The sequence below is a fragment of the Camelina sativa genome, chromosome 14, assembly GCF_030686135.1.
Source record: "Camelina sativa cultivar CO46 ecotype springtype chromosome 14, ASM3068613v1".
In the NCBI taxonomy this organism is placed as follows: domain Eukaryota; kingdom Viridiplantae; phylum Streptophyta; class Magnoliopsida; order Brassicales; family Brassicaceae; genus Camelina; species Camelina sativa.
The window spans coordinates 7997245-8014234 of NC_141893.1; the positions used below are offsets into that span (position 1 = coordinate 7997245).

Here is a 16990-nt window from a genome sequence, read left to right on the forward strand (position 1 = left end):
TTTTTGTTTTTTTTTTTCAATATGTTTTATTGAGTGTTTTTCTTTTTCCGTTTTGATATTGAGAATCGAGTTAGATTCCACATTTACCATTTTGGTTTCATTTTTTTTCTGTTTTGATATAGAAAATCGAGTTAGATTCCACATTTACCATTTTGGTTTGTTACTACACCTTTGGTTTACTTCTGTTTTAAAAAAAGAAAAATCGTTTTTATCTGATTAAAAACCCAAAAAAATAATAATGGTAGAATATTTGTTTAATTTTTACTTCAGGATACTTTTCAAAGATAAAATTTTTATGAACCTGACTATTTTTGGTGGTGAAATTGAGATATTTATTAATTAAATATTAATGTTACAAAAAAAAAAAAAAAAAAAAAAAAAAAAAACGAAAGCCGAAACAAAAAGAGACGCGAGCCATTCGCTGGAGTCATATTAGCTGAGCCTTAAAGAAAAGTCTCAAATCCCCAAAAACCAGCCGAGCGATTGAGCCAAGCTACTGTGCCCTAGCTCCTCTCCTCCGTCAAATTCGCCCCAAACCAACGGATCTGCCGTCGTGACCAATCCCTCAGATCGGCGAACATCTGACTCAAAGCTCATCTCTCCCTTAAATCGGCTCAGAGAGATCCAGCGCCGATCCTCCTTCTCCCCCCTCTCTGTTCTGGCGGCTGTTTCTCTCTGCTTTCCCTCCAAATAATTAAAAAAACAAAACTTTCACTCTCTCGCAACCGTTTTTTCTCTCTCTTTACAGATGGATTGGAACGTAAACAATGCGTTCAAAACCTACAAAGGTAAACAAAAATATCAAAACTCTGATTATCGTAGAGCTTATATAGTTGAAGTGTGGAACTTGCTTTCTTGTGCTGGGTCTTAGTGTTTTTGTATTGGTTTATTAACTGAGACGATAACTACTAATATGATGCAGAGATGGAACCTAAAGCTATGATGGATATGACACTTGTTCCACACCCTGATCCCATTGACATTGGATTAGGCTCTTCTTCTTCTGATAAAGCTAATACTGTTACCCCTAAACGGAAGAAGACAATGACATCTGTCTATCTCAAATATTTTGAGACTGCACCAGACAGCAAAACTCGTAAATGCAAATTCTGTGGACAAAGCTATTCCATTGCTACAGCCACTGGTATTTCTTTTTTTTTATATCTTTGTTACTTCAGTGATTCATTCTTAAGCACTAGGATAAGAAAAAAATCTTAACTTGGGTTCTGTTTTCATGTTTTAAGGAAACCTTGGAAGGCATCTGGCGAATCGACATCCAGGCTATGATAAGTCAGCAGATATTGTCACCACCTCATCAGTACCACAGACACCACCAGTTGTTGTGAAGCCGTCACAATCTCAGTCGAAAGCACAAGCACCGCAACTCGATTATGATCATCTTAACTGGTTAGTTCTTAAGTGGCTCGCTTTGTCATCGCTTCCTCCTTCTACTGTAGACGAAAGATGGTTAGGAAACTCCTTCAAATTTCTTAACCCAGCCATCCAATTATGGCCGGCTGAAAAATATAAAGCCATACTTCATGAGGTTTTCAGAAGTATGCGGGGAGATGTGAAGACATCTTTGGAGCATATCCAATCCAAAGTTTCTGTCACGTTAGGTTTCTGGAGTTCATATCAAAACATTTTCTATATGAGCGTTACTGGCCAATGGATAGATGAACATTGGTCTTCTCATAGTTTGCTGCTTGATATATGTCGGATTCCTTATCCCTCTGGGGGTTCTGAGATCTTTAGCTCCCTTTTGAAAGTCCTTAAGATATATGCCATTGAAGACAGGGTTCTATGTTGTACACATGACAACAGCCAAAACGCTATTCACGCTTGTCATGCCCTGAAGGAGTACTTGGATGGTCAAAAGGTCTTGCCTTTCTGCTACATTCCTTGTGCTGCTCAAACTCTGAATGGAATTATTGATGAGGGGTTAGCAACTATAAAGCCCATAATCTCAAAGGTCAGAGAATTCACACAGGAGTTAAACGGATCGGTAGAGCTATCAGATGATTTCATTCAGTTGACAACAGCTTATCAAGAAGGCAACTGGAAACTTCCGATCGATGCTTCATCTCGTTGGAGTGGCAATTACCAGATGGTCAACGTCTTGTGCAAGGTAAGATTTCAATAACTTTGACCTGGAAGCCATCAAGCTCTAGAGATATATTTGTATGTGATGTGATAGCTTATTTTTGTTGCAGGCTGGCAAGTCCTTGGACTCGGTGATTAGGAACACCGAGAATTGTCTAGAGAACAGAATGATGTTGACTTCTGCAGAGAAGAACGCGGTGACTATTGTCCACAGTTACTTGGATTTGGATTCATTCCACAAGACCACTCAAGATATGTGCACGAACAAGGATCTCACGGTTGGTCTGGCACTGCTCTTCATGGATAACATATCTGAGATGATCACGACTTGCCAAAAATCATGCCACAATCCAGACTGGCTAAGAACTTGTGCTGAAAGCATGGCCCAGAAGGCCAGAAGTTACAACACCCAAGTGTGCAACGTATTCACTTACATTACAGCCATTCTTGACCCACGGATCAAAACAGAGTACATTCCAGAGACGTTAAATCTCGACAGCTATATAGATGAAGCAAGAACCCATTTTATTCGTAACTATTCCTCCTCTCATTTCACATCTTCCATGACTAGCGGGTACCGTCCTCAGGACAAAGGAGGAGGAGGGAATATCTCATTTGCAGAGGAAATCGCTAGAAGGAAAAGAAGAGGAAGTATGAGTAACAATGTTGTTGATGAACTAACTCAGTACTTATCAGAGTCTATAGTCCCGATGCAAACCGATGTGTTGGATTGGTGGAAGGTAAACAGCGGAAGATACCCTCGGCTTTCCAACATGGCTCGTGATTTCCTTGCGGTTCAGGCGACTTCCGCTGCACCGGAAGAGATATTCTGCGGTAAAGGCGAAGAGATTGATAAGCAAAAGTATTGCATGCCTCAAGATAGTACGCAGTCTGTTCTTTGTATCAGATCATGGATTGAAGCTGGTATGAAACTGAAGTTCAAGTCTAATGAGATTGACTATGAACGGCTAATGGAGTTAGCTACCACCGTGGCCGCTGATAATTCTGCAGGAGGTTTAGACAAGAATCAACATACTAGGTGAGATTCTTTTTTAGTGTTTGTACTAAAGAAACTAGTTGTCTTACTTTTTTAGCATGAGTTGTATGTAATTTTGCATAGTGGGGTGAGTGAAGGATTTGTAAAGACTTTTAGTGTTAGAGTTGGATTTATGAAAACCAATCTGGTTAACTTTCTTAATTAAACCATATGTTCCTTTCATATCATGTTAGGGAAAAGGAAAAAAGAACTAGATAAAGTAGTCTTTGTTCTTAACTTTATAGGAAAACAAAAGGTACAATATTTTGACTAGTTTATTGGGTTTTGTCTCAACAGCATAGTGGAAATTAATTGTCCGAAATAGAAATTACGTTACCTCTTTTTCTTGTTCCTTACTTAGATTTTTTTATTTTCCTTGGCATGATTCCGATTTCGGTAATGTCCAAGTCAGTGTTTGAGTAACCAAGTTGTTGCTTAGTTTAATCCCAAAATTCAAGTACGACTATTTTTTGTTTAGTACTTACTGCTACCTTCCTCGAATTTTCAATTCGTGTGTTCGTTCGTTGCCTTATTGTTTCTCGTTAAATTTTTGTCGTCTAATGATTTCTTAAGCATATTGAAATTGTAAAGAGGTCAGTCGTACTTAGAAAAGTCTGGCACTCCAACGTTTACAGTTGAATACATCCCGACATGGCCACGACGCCACGTACTGAACCTTTGTGGTTTTGCATTTCGATAGACCTTTTGTTTTTACTCTTTCAATTATAATTTAATTTTTATGATATCTGTTTAATTTGTTGCCCATTCCGACGAACATTTTTTTTTACTCATTGTAAATTCAAGATTTATATGATATATTATCGTTTCGTATATTGGACCCGATCGACCTATTTGGTCAATACAATTTTTCTTTTTTGGTCAAGAAGAAGAATACGATCAATGCAAGAGAATATTCAACATTGCTATAATTTAATTGGTGTTCCAGATCTGCCGGCGCCGTAATATAATCTCTAATTTGATTTTGTATGTACTGTCGAGTGTCGACGAATATATTCATATTTTCGCATGCAAAAAATTATAATTACAATTTGCATTACGGATTCAAAAATAAATCGGTCATTAATTAGCTTGACAATTTTACGTTAACATTAATAATATTTTTCTCATACTTGATAATTATGTTTTTGGCTAGCAATCCATTGATATTCATTGTTTTATTTCCCCACTTCTGTTTACTATCAATATATATACATATATCTATATAACATGTAAATGTAAATGTAATAGCGGTCTTCATAGTATATTACTACTATTATTTGTGACAATTAAAAATAAATTATATTATCTTGAGAAATATGAAATATCACAGACGTCTATCTCAAAACGTCCAGTGACAAAGTTAGCGGTTTTATGTAATTATTAGGTTAATTTTTTTTGCATAGGGAATCAAAACGAGCCACGTGGCAATTACCTTGAAACGATGCTGGATGCAGCCACACGTACAGCTAGCTACAAGCAAGCATAAATAAAGATGGGGGCTCGTCCTCAAAGTTTCTCTCACTTTGCAAAGTGTAACCCAACATTAATCTTTTTTTGTTCATATAAGAAAAAAGATTCTCTCTACAAATTAAAACCCTTCAATTATCTCTCCTTGTGGTAAGAACACGGAGCTAGCAACTAGAGATCTCTCTATCTCTCTGTGTGTTCTTGTCGTTCAATGTTACAAAACAATCTCGAGTATCGCAAAATAGCAAGATGTCTATTCGAAAAATCTACAGATGTCTGAATACTTTAATCAAAAGATCATGTGCTCAATCTTTATGATCATATAGCGACGCCCCATTTCACACTTTGTTTCAACTCTCTTCTTTGCTCTCAACCTGTTTCACTTGAGAACAAACCCTTTCAACTCGATCAAGAAAGTTAAGTTTCTTTTTGAAGAATCAAGAATCAAGAATCAAGAATGGTGCGAACACCGTGTTGCAAAGCTGAATTAGGGTTAAAGAAAGGAGCTTGGACTCCCGAGGAAGATCAGAAGCTTCTCTCTTACCTTAATCGTCACGGTGAAGGTGGATGGCGAACACTCCCCGAAAAAGCTGGTACGTATTATTTTATTCCGTCATATTTGAATATTCAAATGTTGGACCTTTTCTCTTTCATTATTGTATCTATTATTAATTCAAAATTAACTGTTTTCAAATGGATCAGGACTCAAGAGATGCGGCAAAAGCTGCAGACTGAGATGGGCCAATTATCTGAGACCTGACATCAAAAGAGGAGAGTTCACTGAAGACGAAGAACGTTCTATCATCTCTCTTCACGCCCTTCACGGCAACAAGTTAGTCTCTCTCTCTCTTTATTACATAGATATGCATACTTTCCAATTTCCGTCGCTGCAGTAACTATTTATTTTAGTTACAAACCAAAACATTTTAGTATTTTTAATCAAACAGTTTACACGAAAAAAGCTTGACAAAAAAAAAAAAAAAAGACTAAAATATAGTGTTTTTCTAAAATACCATACAAAGGGTATCATAAGCTAAACGCAAATATTTTTAAGCTTGAATTAAGTTCATATTTTATGTTTAGTGCGATCACTAATTGTAATCTTATGGTGTTAATTAATCAGATGGTCTGCTATAGCTCGTGGATTGCCAGGAAGAACCGATAACGAGATCAAGAACTACTGGAACACTCATATCAAAAAACGTTTGATCAAGGAAGGTATCGATCCGGTTACACACAAGTCCTTAAACTCCGGTACCGACAAATCAGAAAACCACCTGGGGAAACAAAAAGTTAATCAGACAACTAGTGATGATGTTCTTGATAATGATCAGAAGGCGAAGAAGACCAACAAGAATCTTAGATTATCATCGGCTAGGTTCTTGAATAGGGTAGCTAGTAGGTTTGGAAAGAGAATCAATCAAAGTGTTCTGTCCGAAATCATCGGAAGTGGTGGCCCCTTAGCTACTAATCACACTACTACTACTACAAGTGTTTCCGTTGACTCCGAACAAGATAAGTCAGCGAGCTCTTCCTTCACACCAACCTCGAATCTTCTCTGCCAGGCGGCCGTTGCAACAACTCCTGCAGTTTCCTCGAACTTTGATGTTGATGGTAACGTTAATCCTACGTCGTCTTCGTCCACGTTCTCTGATTCCTCCGTTAACAATCATCTACTGTACTGTGATAATTTCGCTGGTAATAACAACATTGATGATGAGGATACTATCGGGTTCTCAACATTTCTGAATGATGAAGATTTCATGATCTTGGAGGAGTCTTGTGTTGAGAACACTGCGTTCATGAAAGAACTTACGAGTTTTCTTCACGAAGATGAAAATGACGTCGTCGAGGTTACGCCGGTCTATGAACGTCAAGACACTTTTGCAGAGATTGATAAATATTTTTCGTGAGTGCTTGATCGATGAATATCCTTATTTCCCACGTACGTGATCATGTCCTGACTATATATATAACATGTTACATGTTGATCGAAGCTAAGGATAGGTTTTCTTCTGATAAAGATGTCGATGGATATGTACCTTGATGCTGTAATTAATAATGATTATGATGATGATGAAACATATATGCAATGTAGCTTGTATTGCCATATAATATGCGTTTGTTATATATATTTTTTTGTTTCTTCTGGTTTTTAAGTCTAACCAAGTGTGCTACGTTGGAAAATTAATTGAATGATATATGGTGATGTCATAGTAAGAGTAACATGTTTTTTTACGTTTATGATAAATATTGCGAAAACAAGTAATGAATTACTATTTTAAAAAATATTGCGAAAATAAGAAATAATTTAGTATTTTTATCGTGTTTGTTATCAGAATTTGTATCTAGCTATCTGAACATGAGATTTGCATTATTTTGACAAATCACAAGCTGCTGCTACTACATCGTACTAGCTACTACACTATTTTATATTTTAATCCGCACTATGTTACACAAGAACTTTGGTAGCTTATGTCATGGCCTCATGGGTGAAGGGGAGGGCTAATGGATAGAGTATAGGTTGATAAATAATTATATCTTCAACCAAACCAGAAAAATACATGTAGAGTTGTAGATAAAAACATTTCAACGAACACGTCATTATAACGTCACTTAAATACGTCATTCTCTATTGTATATAAAAGTCACTCTTATCAATATTCGAATAATCAGCTATGAGACCGACATATATAAAGCAAGTGAGAGGGTCATTCTTTCAATGTTCCGATCAAGGACTAAGAGCATCATTAGTGGAGTAACCCACCATGGTTACTCTCACATTAATTAATTATATAAATAATCATAAATTAAGTTAAGTAATTCTAAGAGAACTTAAGCAAAATTACCCTATTACTAGAGAACCCCAAATAGGTTACTTAGACATTTAAATAATAATTTTTTAATTTTTGTTTATTAATTATCAAACTTTAATTATCTAAAATGATAAAACAATTATTTAAATTTTTTATATTACATAAAATAGAAAACAATATTTTACAAATTGAAACAATTTTTTACAAACTTTAGAATATTAAACATATTTTACAAAATTCAAAATATTAAACATATTAAACAGAATTTGGAATAAGATTTATTGTGCGGTTGCACCAAATTTTTGCCAGATATGCTCAATCAAGTCTTTTTGCAAAAGATCATGCATTTCTGTATCATGAACATCATTTCGAGTGACCATCATATTATGTAGATTTGTTGGCGTATCTGTAGAATATGATAAATCGACTTGAGAACTTCCGCTTCCTTCTCTGTGATGGAATTCTGTTGGATCGTAGAAATTGTGGTCATGTCGTTCGTCTTCCACTATCATGTTATGCAGGATGATAGATGCTCTCATTATTTTTCCTATTTTTCCTTTATCCCAGAAAAGTGCAGGATTCTTCACGATTGCAAATCGAGCTTGCAAGACTCCAAATGCACGCTCTACATCTTTACGACATCCTTCTTGCCATTGAGCAAAGAGTTTTGCTTTTCGACCACGTGGAAGTGTAATAGATTGGATGAAAGTTGCCCATTTGGGATAGATACCGTCTGTGAGGTAGTACGCCATGTTGTATTGCCGTCCATTGACAAAGTATCTAACTCTCGGAGCTCGGCCCTGTAGGATATCATCAAACACCGGGGAGCGGTCCAAGACATTGATATCATTTAACGAACCCGGTGGTCCAAAAAAGGCGTGCCAAATCCATAAATCTTGTGATGCCACAGCCTCTAGTACGATTGACGGTTTACCTGATCCACGTGTATATTGTCCTTTCCATGCAGTGGGACAATTCTTCCACTCCCAATGCATGCAATCTATGCTCCCTATCATTCCGGGGAAACCGCGATGTTCTCCAATGTTCAGTAATCGTTGGAGGTCTTCCGCTGTAGGTCTTCTGAGATACTCGTTGCCAAATAGATTTATAACTCCCTCTACAAAATGTAGAAGGCATTTGTGGGAGGTTGTTTCAGCGAGTCGTAAATATTCATCCGCCGCATCTGCCGAATATCCGTAAGCCATCAAACGAATAGCTGACGTACATTTTTGAAGTGCAGAAAGACCAAGCCTTCCAGTAGCATCTCGCCTTTGTCTGAAGTATGGGACTCCATTCTCAACAGCGGTAACAATACGAAGGAACAATAGTTTGTTCATTCTAAAGCGACGACGGAACATAGCGTTAGTGTAAGTTGGATTATCACTAAAATAATCATTCCACAATCGAATGTGGCCTTCTTCGCGGTCTCTCTCAATGTGCACTCTTCGGATTATTGGAGCTGGTGGTACCTCTGGGTGAGTGTAGTTGTATTGGATCTCCTCCACTATACTATCAACCTCCTCCTCTACCATTTCTTCAATTTCTTCATCAGAACTCCAATTAGACATTTTTTGGTAACTTGGGTATAGTAGTAGGCTTATATTTGGATTTAGTAGAGAATGAGTAATAGAGTTGAGTAGTGAAGATAGGAGTTTGAGTAATAGATAGAGAAATATTTTTTTGTAATAGGAGGTTGATTCTTTTCAATGCAAAGGTGAAGAGAAAAAAAAGATACAGAATCGGAACACAATGCAAAGTTGGTTGCAAATGGGAAAGAACGATACATCAATATATAGACTTTAAGTCTCGAGATACAAGCAAACACACAACTTCACAGGTTAAAATAAAACCAAAAGCAATACACAAGTGACTGTCCTCTTGTGAAACAAATACACATGTGACTGTCCTTGCCAAACAAATACAACCAAAAGACAAAAGCCTTTCTGTCCTAACCGACACTCAAAAGCCAAAGACACAAGCAAACAAAACATCCGTGACATGTTCCACAAGCAAAAGACACAAGCCATACTGTCCTAACCGACACTCAAAAGCCAAAGACACAAGCAAACAAACTATCCGTGACATGTTCCACAAGCAAAAGACACAAGCCATCCGTGACATGTTCCACATCCGTGACATGTTTCCCAAATCCGTGACATGTTCCACATCAAGCAAACTTCTTCTCTTCACATGACATGTTCCACAGCTACATTTGTGTTCCCGAAACCCTGAAACAAAAGAATACAAGTAGAGTTAAGCACAACAAAACTTATTAAACACAGAACATAAAATAATTGAGTTAAACTTATTAAACACAGAACAAGAAGAGTTAAACATAACAAATGATAATAATTGAAACCTAAATGTTTGTCAACATTTGATCTACGAGTTTGTCTCTAAGAGCAACTTCAGCAGTTGTTAGTTCACTCTTGTTAAGCAGGCTGTTTAGCAATCTCATTTTGCCATGCTTCTCTTTAGCTGCTTGTTCTTGATCCTTCATTGCAATGATCTTGTCTAACTTATGGACAGAACCATCTTCAACATCAATACTAACAGTCGGTCTCTTCCCTTTGTTCTTAGCAGCTTTAACTCCCGGAGGCCTCTTCTCAGCACCATCATTACTCGAAGTAGGAGCCTCAGATGCAAGCTTAATCCGCTTGTGGCTACATTCTTCTGTGAGCCATTTCTGATCGTGCTTCAGCTCCCTCCAGCAATGTACAAGGAGAAATGGCTTCTTCATGTCGTTATTGAAAAGCTCATAAGCCATTCTCAAGACATCATCTTCTGATTCTCCACTCTTCCTTCTTGTACACGCTTGTGCGTAACAGCCCACAAACTTGTTGACTTGGTGGTTTATCTTGTTCCACCTAGCCTTACACTGTGTTTGCCCTCTTGCGTTTGAACCAGCTGATCCACCATTTGCTTCGAAATACCTTGTAACTCTCTGCCAGAAACTATATTTCCGCTGCTCATTACTGGTAACTGGATCCTTGCTGGTGTTTAACCAAGCACTTATGAGGTTGACATCCTCCTCTGCAGTCCACCTCTTCCTACTTCCTCTGCCTCCGTCTTCTTCAGTCTCTTCGACCTCAATACAGTCTTCAGTATCGGATGCTGGGCTAAAGTTAAGATTCTGAGAAGAGAATGTTGAGCTAAAATGAGGTGGCTGAGAAGAGAATGTTGAGGTAAAGTGGGGTGGCTCAGAAGAGAATGGGTTGCTAAATTGAATCGGCTGAGAGGATTGAGCAGAATGTGGAGGGTTAGGATTATCAGAAACGTTGAGAACTTTTTGAGAATTCAAAAGATCAACAAAATTTTCATCTGACAAACGATAAGGATCCATTGTTTTTGTTTAATGAAAGCTTATGTTTAACGAAAAGAGTTTGTAGCTTGAGGGTTTATATTGTTTAACAATGAGGGTTTATATTGAACTCAAGGTTAGTTTATCTTTTAAACTGAAGGTTAGATAACAAAAGGTAAAGGTTTATTGAGTAAAAGGCTAATGAGTGTTTAGTTGAAAAACTTTTCAGTAAATCTACATGTGAAGAGAAAAACTTTTCAGTAAATCTATGAGTAGACAACTGAATAACTTTTCAGAAAATCTACTTGTGTACCAAATTTTCAAAAAGTTGATGTTTAAAGTCAATACTAATTTCAAATTCAATCATGTTTCTCAATAAACCAGTGTAATTATGCTTTTTATTCAAAATCACAACAAATATCAAGACAAGCGAAAGAACAACAATCGGGTTTCAAAAAGACTAAAAAACACTAGAGCAAAAAAAGAAAACAGCAATATAGAACAAGAACTCACAGTTTTATAAAAAAACATAAACAATTTATAAAACCAAACCTTTTCAAGTTAGAACAAGAACAAGAACAATCTATAACACCAACTCATTCATCCCAATCACAACTCAAAAAAACAAGAACAACAACATATGAGAGATATAGGACCATACCTTATCAATTTTGACTGTCCGTAAGCCAAGAGTGAGCTTACTCTTGTTGTAGCTTACTCTCTGACCTTGCTGCTGGCTTCCTCCTCCTAACTTACTCTGCACACACACACACACAATGAATAGCAAAAACCCAGAAACCAAAAAGCTAGTAGCAATTGAAATAGAAAAACAGAACAAAGTAAAGGTCATATCCGATAGAAAGCCATAAAATTTCTTGACAAACCCACAAACCAAGTAGAGTAAGAACAACGTAAAAGGGAAAAAGTCACAGTACACACCTTGATGCCGATGCAGCCATTAGCATCAAGAGTGGTGAGTGTAGCAGAGCATGTCTGCGAGAGAGTCTCTAGACATCTATCAGTCACTCCTACTATCCCAAACAAGCTGCAATTTTTCGGTTTTCATTGGATGGTGTCAGCAAAAAGAGTCACTGACAACAACAACAAAGCAAAATAGTTCTAGAATTGTAAAAGAATAATACCTGAGAAATTCGAGGGAGGTCCAACTATTAGCCATGGTAATCACACCTTCATCTGTGATACGCACACACCTGCCATGTTGAAGAAGCATTTGGAATGAAAAGCATCGAGGGAGGTACAACATATATAATCTGTACTATGGATTTGCTAGCAATCAAAATCCCTGAGTTATACTCTACAAGACGGTGAAAGATAATCCAAGATCTCAAATAAACTCATCTATCTATCCACCAAGGAAAAAGGACAAATGCAACCAAATAAATGGATTCATTGACTCCAACCTGAGCGCCACATAGATCCAAGAACCTTAAATCAGCTAGAAGTGATATTTTTTTGAGTGAGGAACGTTCTGGATTGAAGTGAACATCAAATTAATCTCATAATCGATGCCTAATAAGTCAAATTGACAGCAAATATTAATAATTCTAACAAACAATCGAATTAATATGAAACCCTAAAAATTAAAGACCACCGGTGATAAATTAGGGTTTAAACAAACAATCAAAAATCAAAAGACGAACCGTTTCTCACCGATTCGCTAGACGGTGGAGCTCGCCGGACATCCGCCGTTATCCCACCAATCGTACGCCATCGTGCTCCCACCGCTGTGAAACATTCGCCGTCGCCAAAGATTGCAAATCGAAACGGATAACCCCAATTACGCCAATTCAGTCACCAATAACCCTCCGTCTGACCAACAACCATCGAGATTTAGCCGGAAAATCAACGATTTGATGGTAATCGGTTGATTTTTCCGATGGTTGTTGATTCGGCTTTTATCTCCGACGGACGAGAGAGACGAGAGAGACGAGTGAGAATCGGGAAAGAATGAAAAAAAAATTAGGAAAAAAAAAATTTACCTTTTATATTTCTCAATCAACCAATCACAAACGACCACGTCGCGTGACTTAGGGTGATTCTCCCAAACCTTCCCATGGAACCGATACTCTGTGTTTTGGACTAAAAAATGGGTTTAATATTACATTTTTGGGGCCCAATATAGAGAGTAACCCAAAGAGTTACACCAGTAATCATGCTCTAAAGATAAAGAAGAAGTGCATTATCATTTAAAACCTTTTGAAAGCACCACCATACAGAATTCAAAAGTAAAAGCTGAGATTTGTTTCACGAACAATATTTCGATAAAAGGAATGTTTTGCTTTTTACAGTACAATATATTGTCTTCTCTGCATAAATAAAGTGACTAGAAACGAAAAACACTAATTCAAAGTTGTGTTTTTCAGGAACGTAACGGCTTATACAATTAATGTCTTAGCTAGTCTCTTTGCCCTATTGTTAGTTTTTTTCTTAGGCAACGGTATTACTGTATTCCTATATACACCAATAGACTATACATTACACATTTTTTATGTAGTTCGTTGCTCTAATGATCATACCTGGAAACAATAATATAATCTATATTTTCAATCTTATTTTTCTGCATGCGAGGATATATATATATATATATATATATACTTCGTAAATTGTGAGTTAAGATACTCGGTGTTTAGTTTATAGTCCATTATCATGAATCTCGGCAAAATTTGAGAAATTTTTCATTTCGAAATATCTAAAATCCATCCAAAAAGTTGTTAAAATAAAATAAAATATAGAAAGTATTAATAGACGCTCATTTCGTTTCTTCGTCCAAATATAAACGTCGCTAGCTAGGGTTGCTTCACGAATGAACCATAAATTAGTAGTCTATTGTACTAGTCGAAGTAGTTTCCTAACAAATCTGCAACTTTTTCCACTGGACCTTTTTTTTTTTTTTGGTAAACAATTGTGTTTATTATTTGTTTTCCTTTAACTCTCAATTTTAATTCTGATACAATACAGCAGTATCAGGATAATTAAAACAAATAATTATTACTACACACAATTCGAAATCGATATTATAAGTTATGATGCATAATCATACGAGTCGTCGTTGCTAGCTGGTCATTGCCGGTCTTCGCAGTTGGCACTCTGTGCTAGTACCACACATTCTTGTGTATGACTCTTGACATTTCAAAAGTGCATGGCGTAATACCAAATAAATTTATATACATGCATAGTTGCATACTCCCTAATTCCTTAGGAATAAAATTATTCACCTGCCTAATGAGTCCGGTTTTGCCCCTATTAATTTAGATTTTGTTTTTTTTTTCTTGTTCCACTTTTTAATGGAGTATATTTTTCATTTGATTAAATAGCTGCACTTCATTATTATTGGCTTAACTTTCTGGTTCAAATCAATATTTTTTTTACTTCATTTGTGATCAACATACTGTAAAGTGAAAGAAGTGGAACTAATATCAGTAAACTATTTAAAATAATTCAATTGTTTTTTTAAATGTGTTAAAAACAAACATTAATTAGTTATTTAGAAATAGAGAAGTTAATACATAGTCCTAGTTCCCAACCACATTTGGACAATTGGACACAATGGATTAATTTTGAGATATATGTATTAATTTATTTTCAAAGTTGGCTCCTCCAGTCCTCAGTTTGACATATTTTTTCCTGTTCAAAGTATTCAAGCTAAAATATAGCCGGGATTTACTCTCGAGCTGCTCGTGCACCTTCTCAGTCCAACCCGGATGCACACTTTATATTATAGATTTTCCCTACAGTATTCTGTTCGGTGAAAAAATAGAACAGCTATATTTTCTTAAAACTTGAAAATTCCAGATCTACATCCAAAATATGTTTTGGACTTTTAGTTAAAGTATTATCTTCATATTTACCTCATATATTTGTTTTGGTATAGATAAATTAACCACTTTGTTAAACAAAATAACTATTTGATGTACACTTTCCATTTTCAACCTCCTTTTAGAGTCGTTTTCCATCTTTTTCCAATATTTTGTATAAATTACAATTTAAATTTCTTTAGCATGCACTTTTATGAAAAAATTTAGAAATACAAATATATTTGAAATATGTATATGTGATTATGTTTGGTCAAAGAAAATAAAAAGAATAATATGTGACTCTAAATATTTTTTTAAAAAACATAATTTTATGAAATATATAAAATCAAATTGATCTAAATAAAAAATCTAATTTTATAAAATATTCAAAAATAAAATATCTATCAATATAACTGTTTACTGATATAAAAATTAATAAATGATAGAGAGGTCAGTGATATGATTGGCTGATTCTGATAGATTCAGCATATATCAATTCTACTTTTCTGCATGGAAATAAATTTGGACGACCTGGCAAAAAGTAGTACCACTTCTAATAAGGGTGAATTAGTTCAGTAACAAAAATAAAAAAATATAGTATAATAAAACTATTAGGAAATCAGGATAGGGGTAGAGCAAAATTACCATTCTAATGTTTTATGTAGTGGAGGGAGTGGTGGCGGTTGGTTGGAGGCGGTGGCCGGAGGAGGTGGTCGGAGATCGGCGGCCGGCAGAGGTGGGTGGAGGTTTCCGGCGGAGATGGGAGGAGGTTGCCAGCAGAGGTGGGCGGAGGTTTCCGGCAAAAGTTTCTGCGATAGTTTCCGGTGAAAGTTTTTGGCGGCGGTTTCCGGAAGAAGTTTCCAACAAATGTTGTCGGCGGAGATTTCCGTCCGACGGTAGTTTCCGACAAAAGTTGCTGGCAGAGATTTCCGGCGGAGGTTGTCGGCGGAGATTTCCGGTAGAAGTGGCTGAAGGTGGTGAAGATAATGGTAAAGAGATAGGTAGGGGTGGTGGAAAGGTAAGATTGTATATAATATAGTTAATATAGTGTATATTATAGTTATATGGTTAGAGTGGTTAGGGATTTAATTTTAGTTTTTTTCTTAGTTAGTTTTGCCAATTTCCCTTCTAATAATTCTAATTGTCTATATAATAGTACCATCATAGCCATACATATTTTTTAAACTGTCATAGCCATCTTGGTACTACCAGTTGGGTACTACACTCCCGTAAAAACATTGTCAAAAGGATATGTTACATGGTGTATCCACATGCTATTTTCCGACTTCTTTGTATAGGATTATAAATCCTAATAATCCTTTTTTCATAAGGACTGAATTTTGTTAATTTGGAATCAAATTACAATAGTCACTAATCACTATTGAGATATTGAGTTATTATTACAAAAGGAATCAGAGGATAAAAATGAAAGAAAGTTCAAAACTCTTTTTTTTTTCATTGTCGAGTTTCTCTTATCCATATCAAATCTATTACCTCTTTCTCTTTGTTATCTTCTTCTTTTTTTTTTTTTTTTTTTTTTTTTTTCTCCTCGAAAGCACACTTTCTCGTACCCTTTTGATTAGCACATTGCTATAATGACCACCTGAATGAGTTTACTATCCAATTTTTTTTAAAAATTAATATATTGAAAGTTTTATAAAAAAAACATTAAAGCGCTTATTTTCACCGGTGTTACCGTGTTAGCAAAATGACAATTGGAGACAAACCGGATTGGTTGCTTCTTTTTACACATAGCATTTACGTTAGCTTTTTGTATTTCCAATAATCTATGCTTACCCGACAGAAGATAAAGAGATCATAGATAGTTGAATAAGCATGTAATACTGGAAGATCCAAGTCCGATGCCAACTCGAATTATAAGCCAAAGTTATTAAAAAAAATTAAAATAGATAAAAGAATCATGAGACAATACGCCGCTAAACTATACTGTACAATGATGGAGGAAAGAAATGTTAAAAAGAGCTGAAGAAAAAGACGATTAGTGAAACATTATTCGACACTGTTGTTTAATTTGATAGGTGTACAGAAAAAAAAAAAACATGCGATTTGATGAAAAGATGCGATCACCATCCAACGGTTTCGTCAAAACACTCAAAAAACAAAAGTGAATATATTTCCTCCAACTTTGTTTCCACTTTGTTACACCTAAGTTAATTGTCCATTAATTAAAGGACAACATTGATTCTGATGTAAACAAGTAAAGTTGTGATTGCTCGATCCAACATGTTAACGTGAAGACTTTTCAGGTCATGGATTCATGGAACCTTAATTGATCAATAAAATAGTTAATTAGTTAGTTGGCACCAATAAATTTTTAATGGCCACATTAAAAATAGTTAGTTCATCCATTACCACCACCACCAGTAGTATCCCCATTCTTATTATTGGAAATAAGTACCCATTTTAAGCATTAATGTTTAAGATTTTTGCA

At 35.9% G+C, this 16990-nt stretch overlaps 2 protein-coding genes across 2 annotated transcripts; both read left to right on the forward strand.

The window, feature by feature from the left end:
- Window positions 1–5: 5 nt before the first annotated feature.
- Window positions 6–3322, forward strand: LOC104740553 (zinc finger BED domain-containing protein RICESLEEPER 2). Its single transcript, XM_019235376.2, has 4 exons — window positions 6–788; window positions 923–1144; window positions 1245–2128; window positions 2214–3322. The coding sequence occupies exons 1-4, from the start codon at window positions 749–751 to the stop codon at window positions 3144–3146; spliced, it is 2079 nt and encodes a 692-aa protein (XP_019090921.2). The 5' UTR covers window positions 6–748; the 3' UTR covers window positions 3147–3322.
- A 1332-nt stretch (window positions 3323–4654) lies between these two features.
- Window positions 4655–6751, forward strand: LOC104740554 (transcription factor MYB51). The gene is made up of 3 exons (XM_010461176.2): window positions 4655–5199; window positions 5309–5438; window positions 5730–6751. Exons 1-3 carry the CDS (start codon window positions 5064–5066, stop codon window positions 6517–6519), a joined length of 1056 nt encoding a protein of 351 aa, XP_010459478.2. The 5' UTR covers window positions 4655–5063; the 3' UTR covers window positions 6520–6751.
- The last annotated feature ends 10239 nt before the right edge of the window (window positions 6752–16990 follow it).

Coding starts and splice junctions, on each gene's coding strand:
- LOC104740553 (XM_019235376.2), top strand. CDS start 749: ATGGATTGGAACGTAAACAATGCGTTCAAAACCTACAAAG. Junction 1,145..1,244: donor TTCCATTGCTACAGCCACTG/GTATTTCTTTTT, acceptor TCATGTTTTAAG/GAAACCTTGGAAGGCATCTG. Junction 2,129..2,213: donor TGGTCAACGTCTTGTGCAAG/GTAAGATTTCAA, acceptor TTTTTGTTGCAG/GCTGGCAAGTCCTTGGACTC.
- LOC104740554 (XM_010461176.2), top strand. CDS start 5,064: ATGGTGCGAACACCGTGTTGCAAAGCTGAATTAGGGTTAAAGAAAGGA. Junction 5,200..5,308: donor AACACTCCCCGAAAAAGCTG/GTACGTATTATT, acceptor CAAATGGATCAG/GACTCAAGAGATGCGGCAAA. Junction 5,439..5,729: donor CACGCCCTTCACGGCAACAA/GTTAGTCTCTCT, acceptor TTAATTAATCAG/ATGGTCTGCTATAGCTCGTG.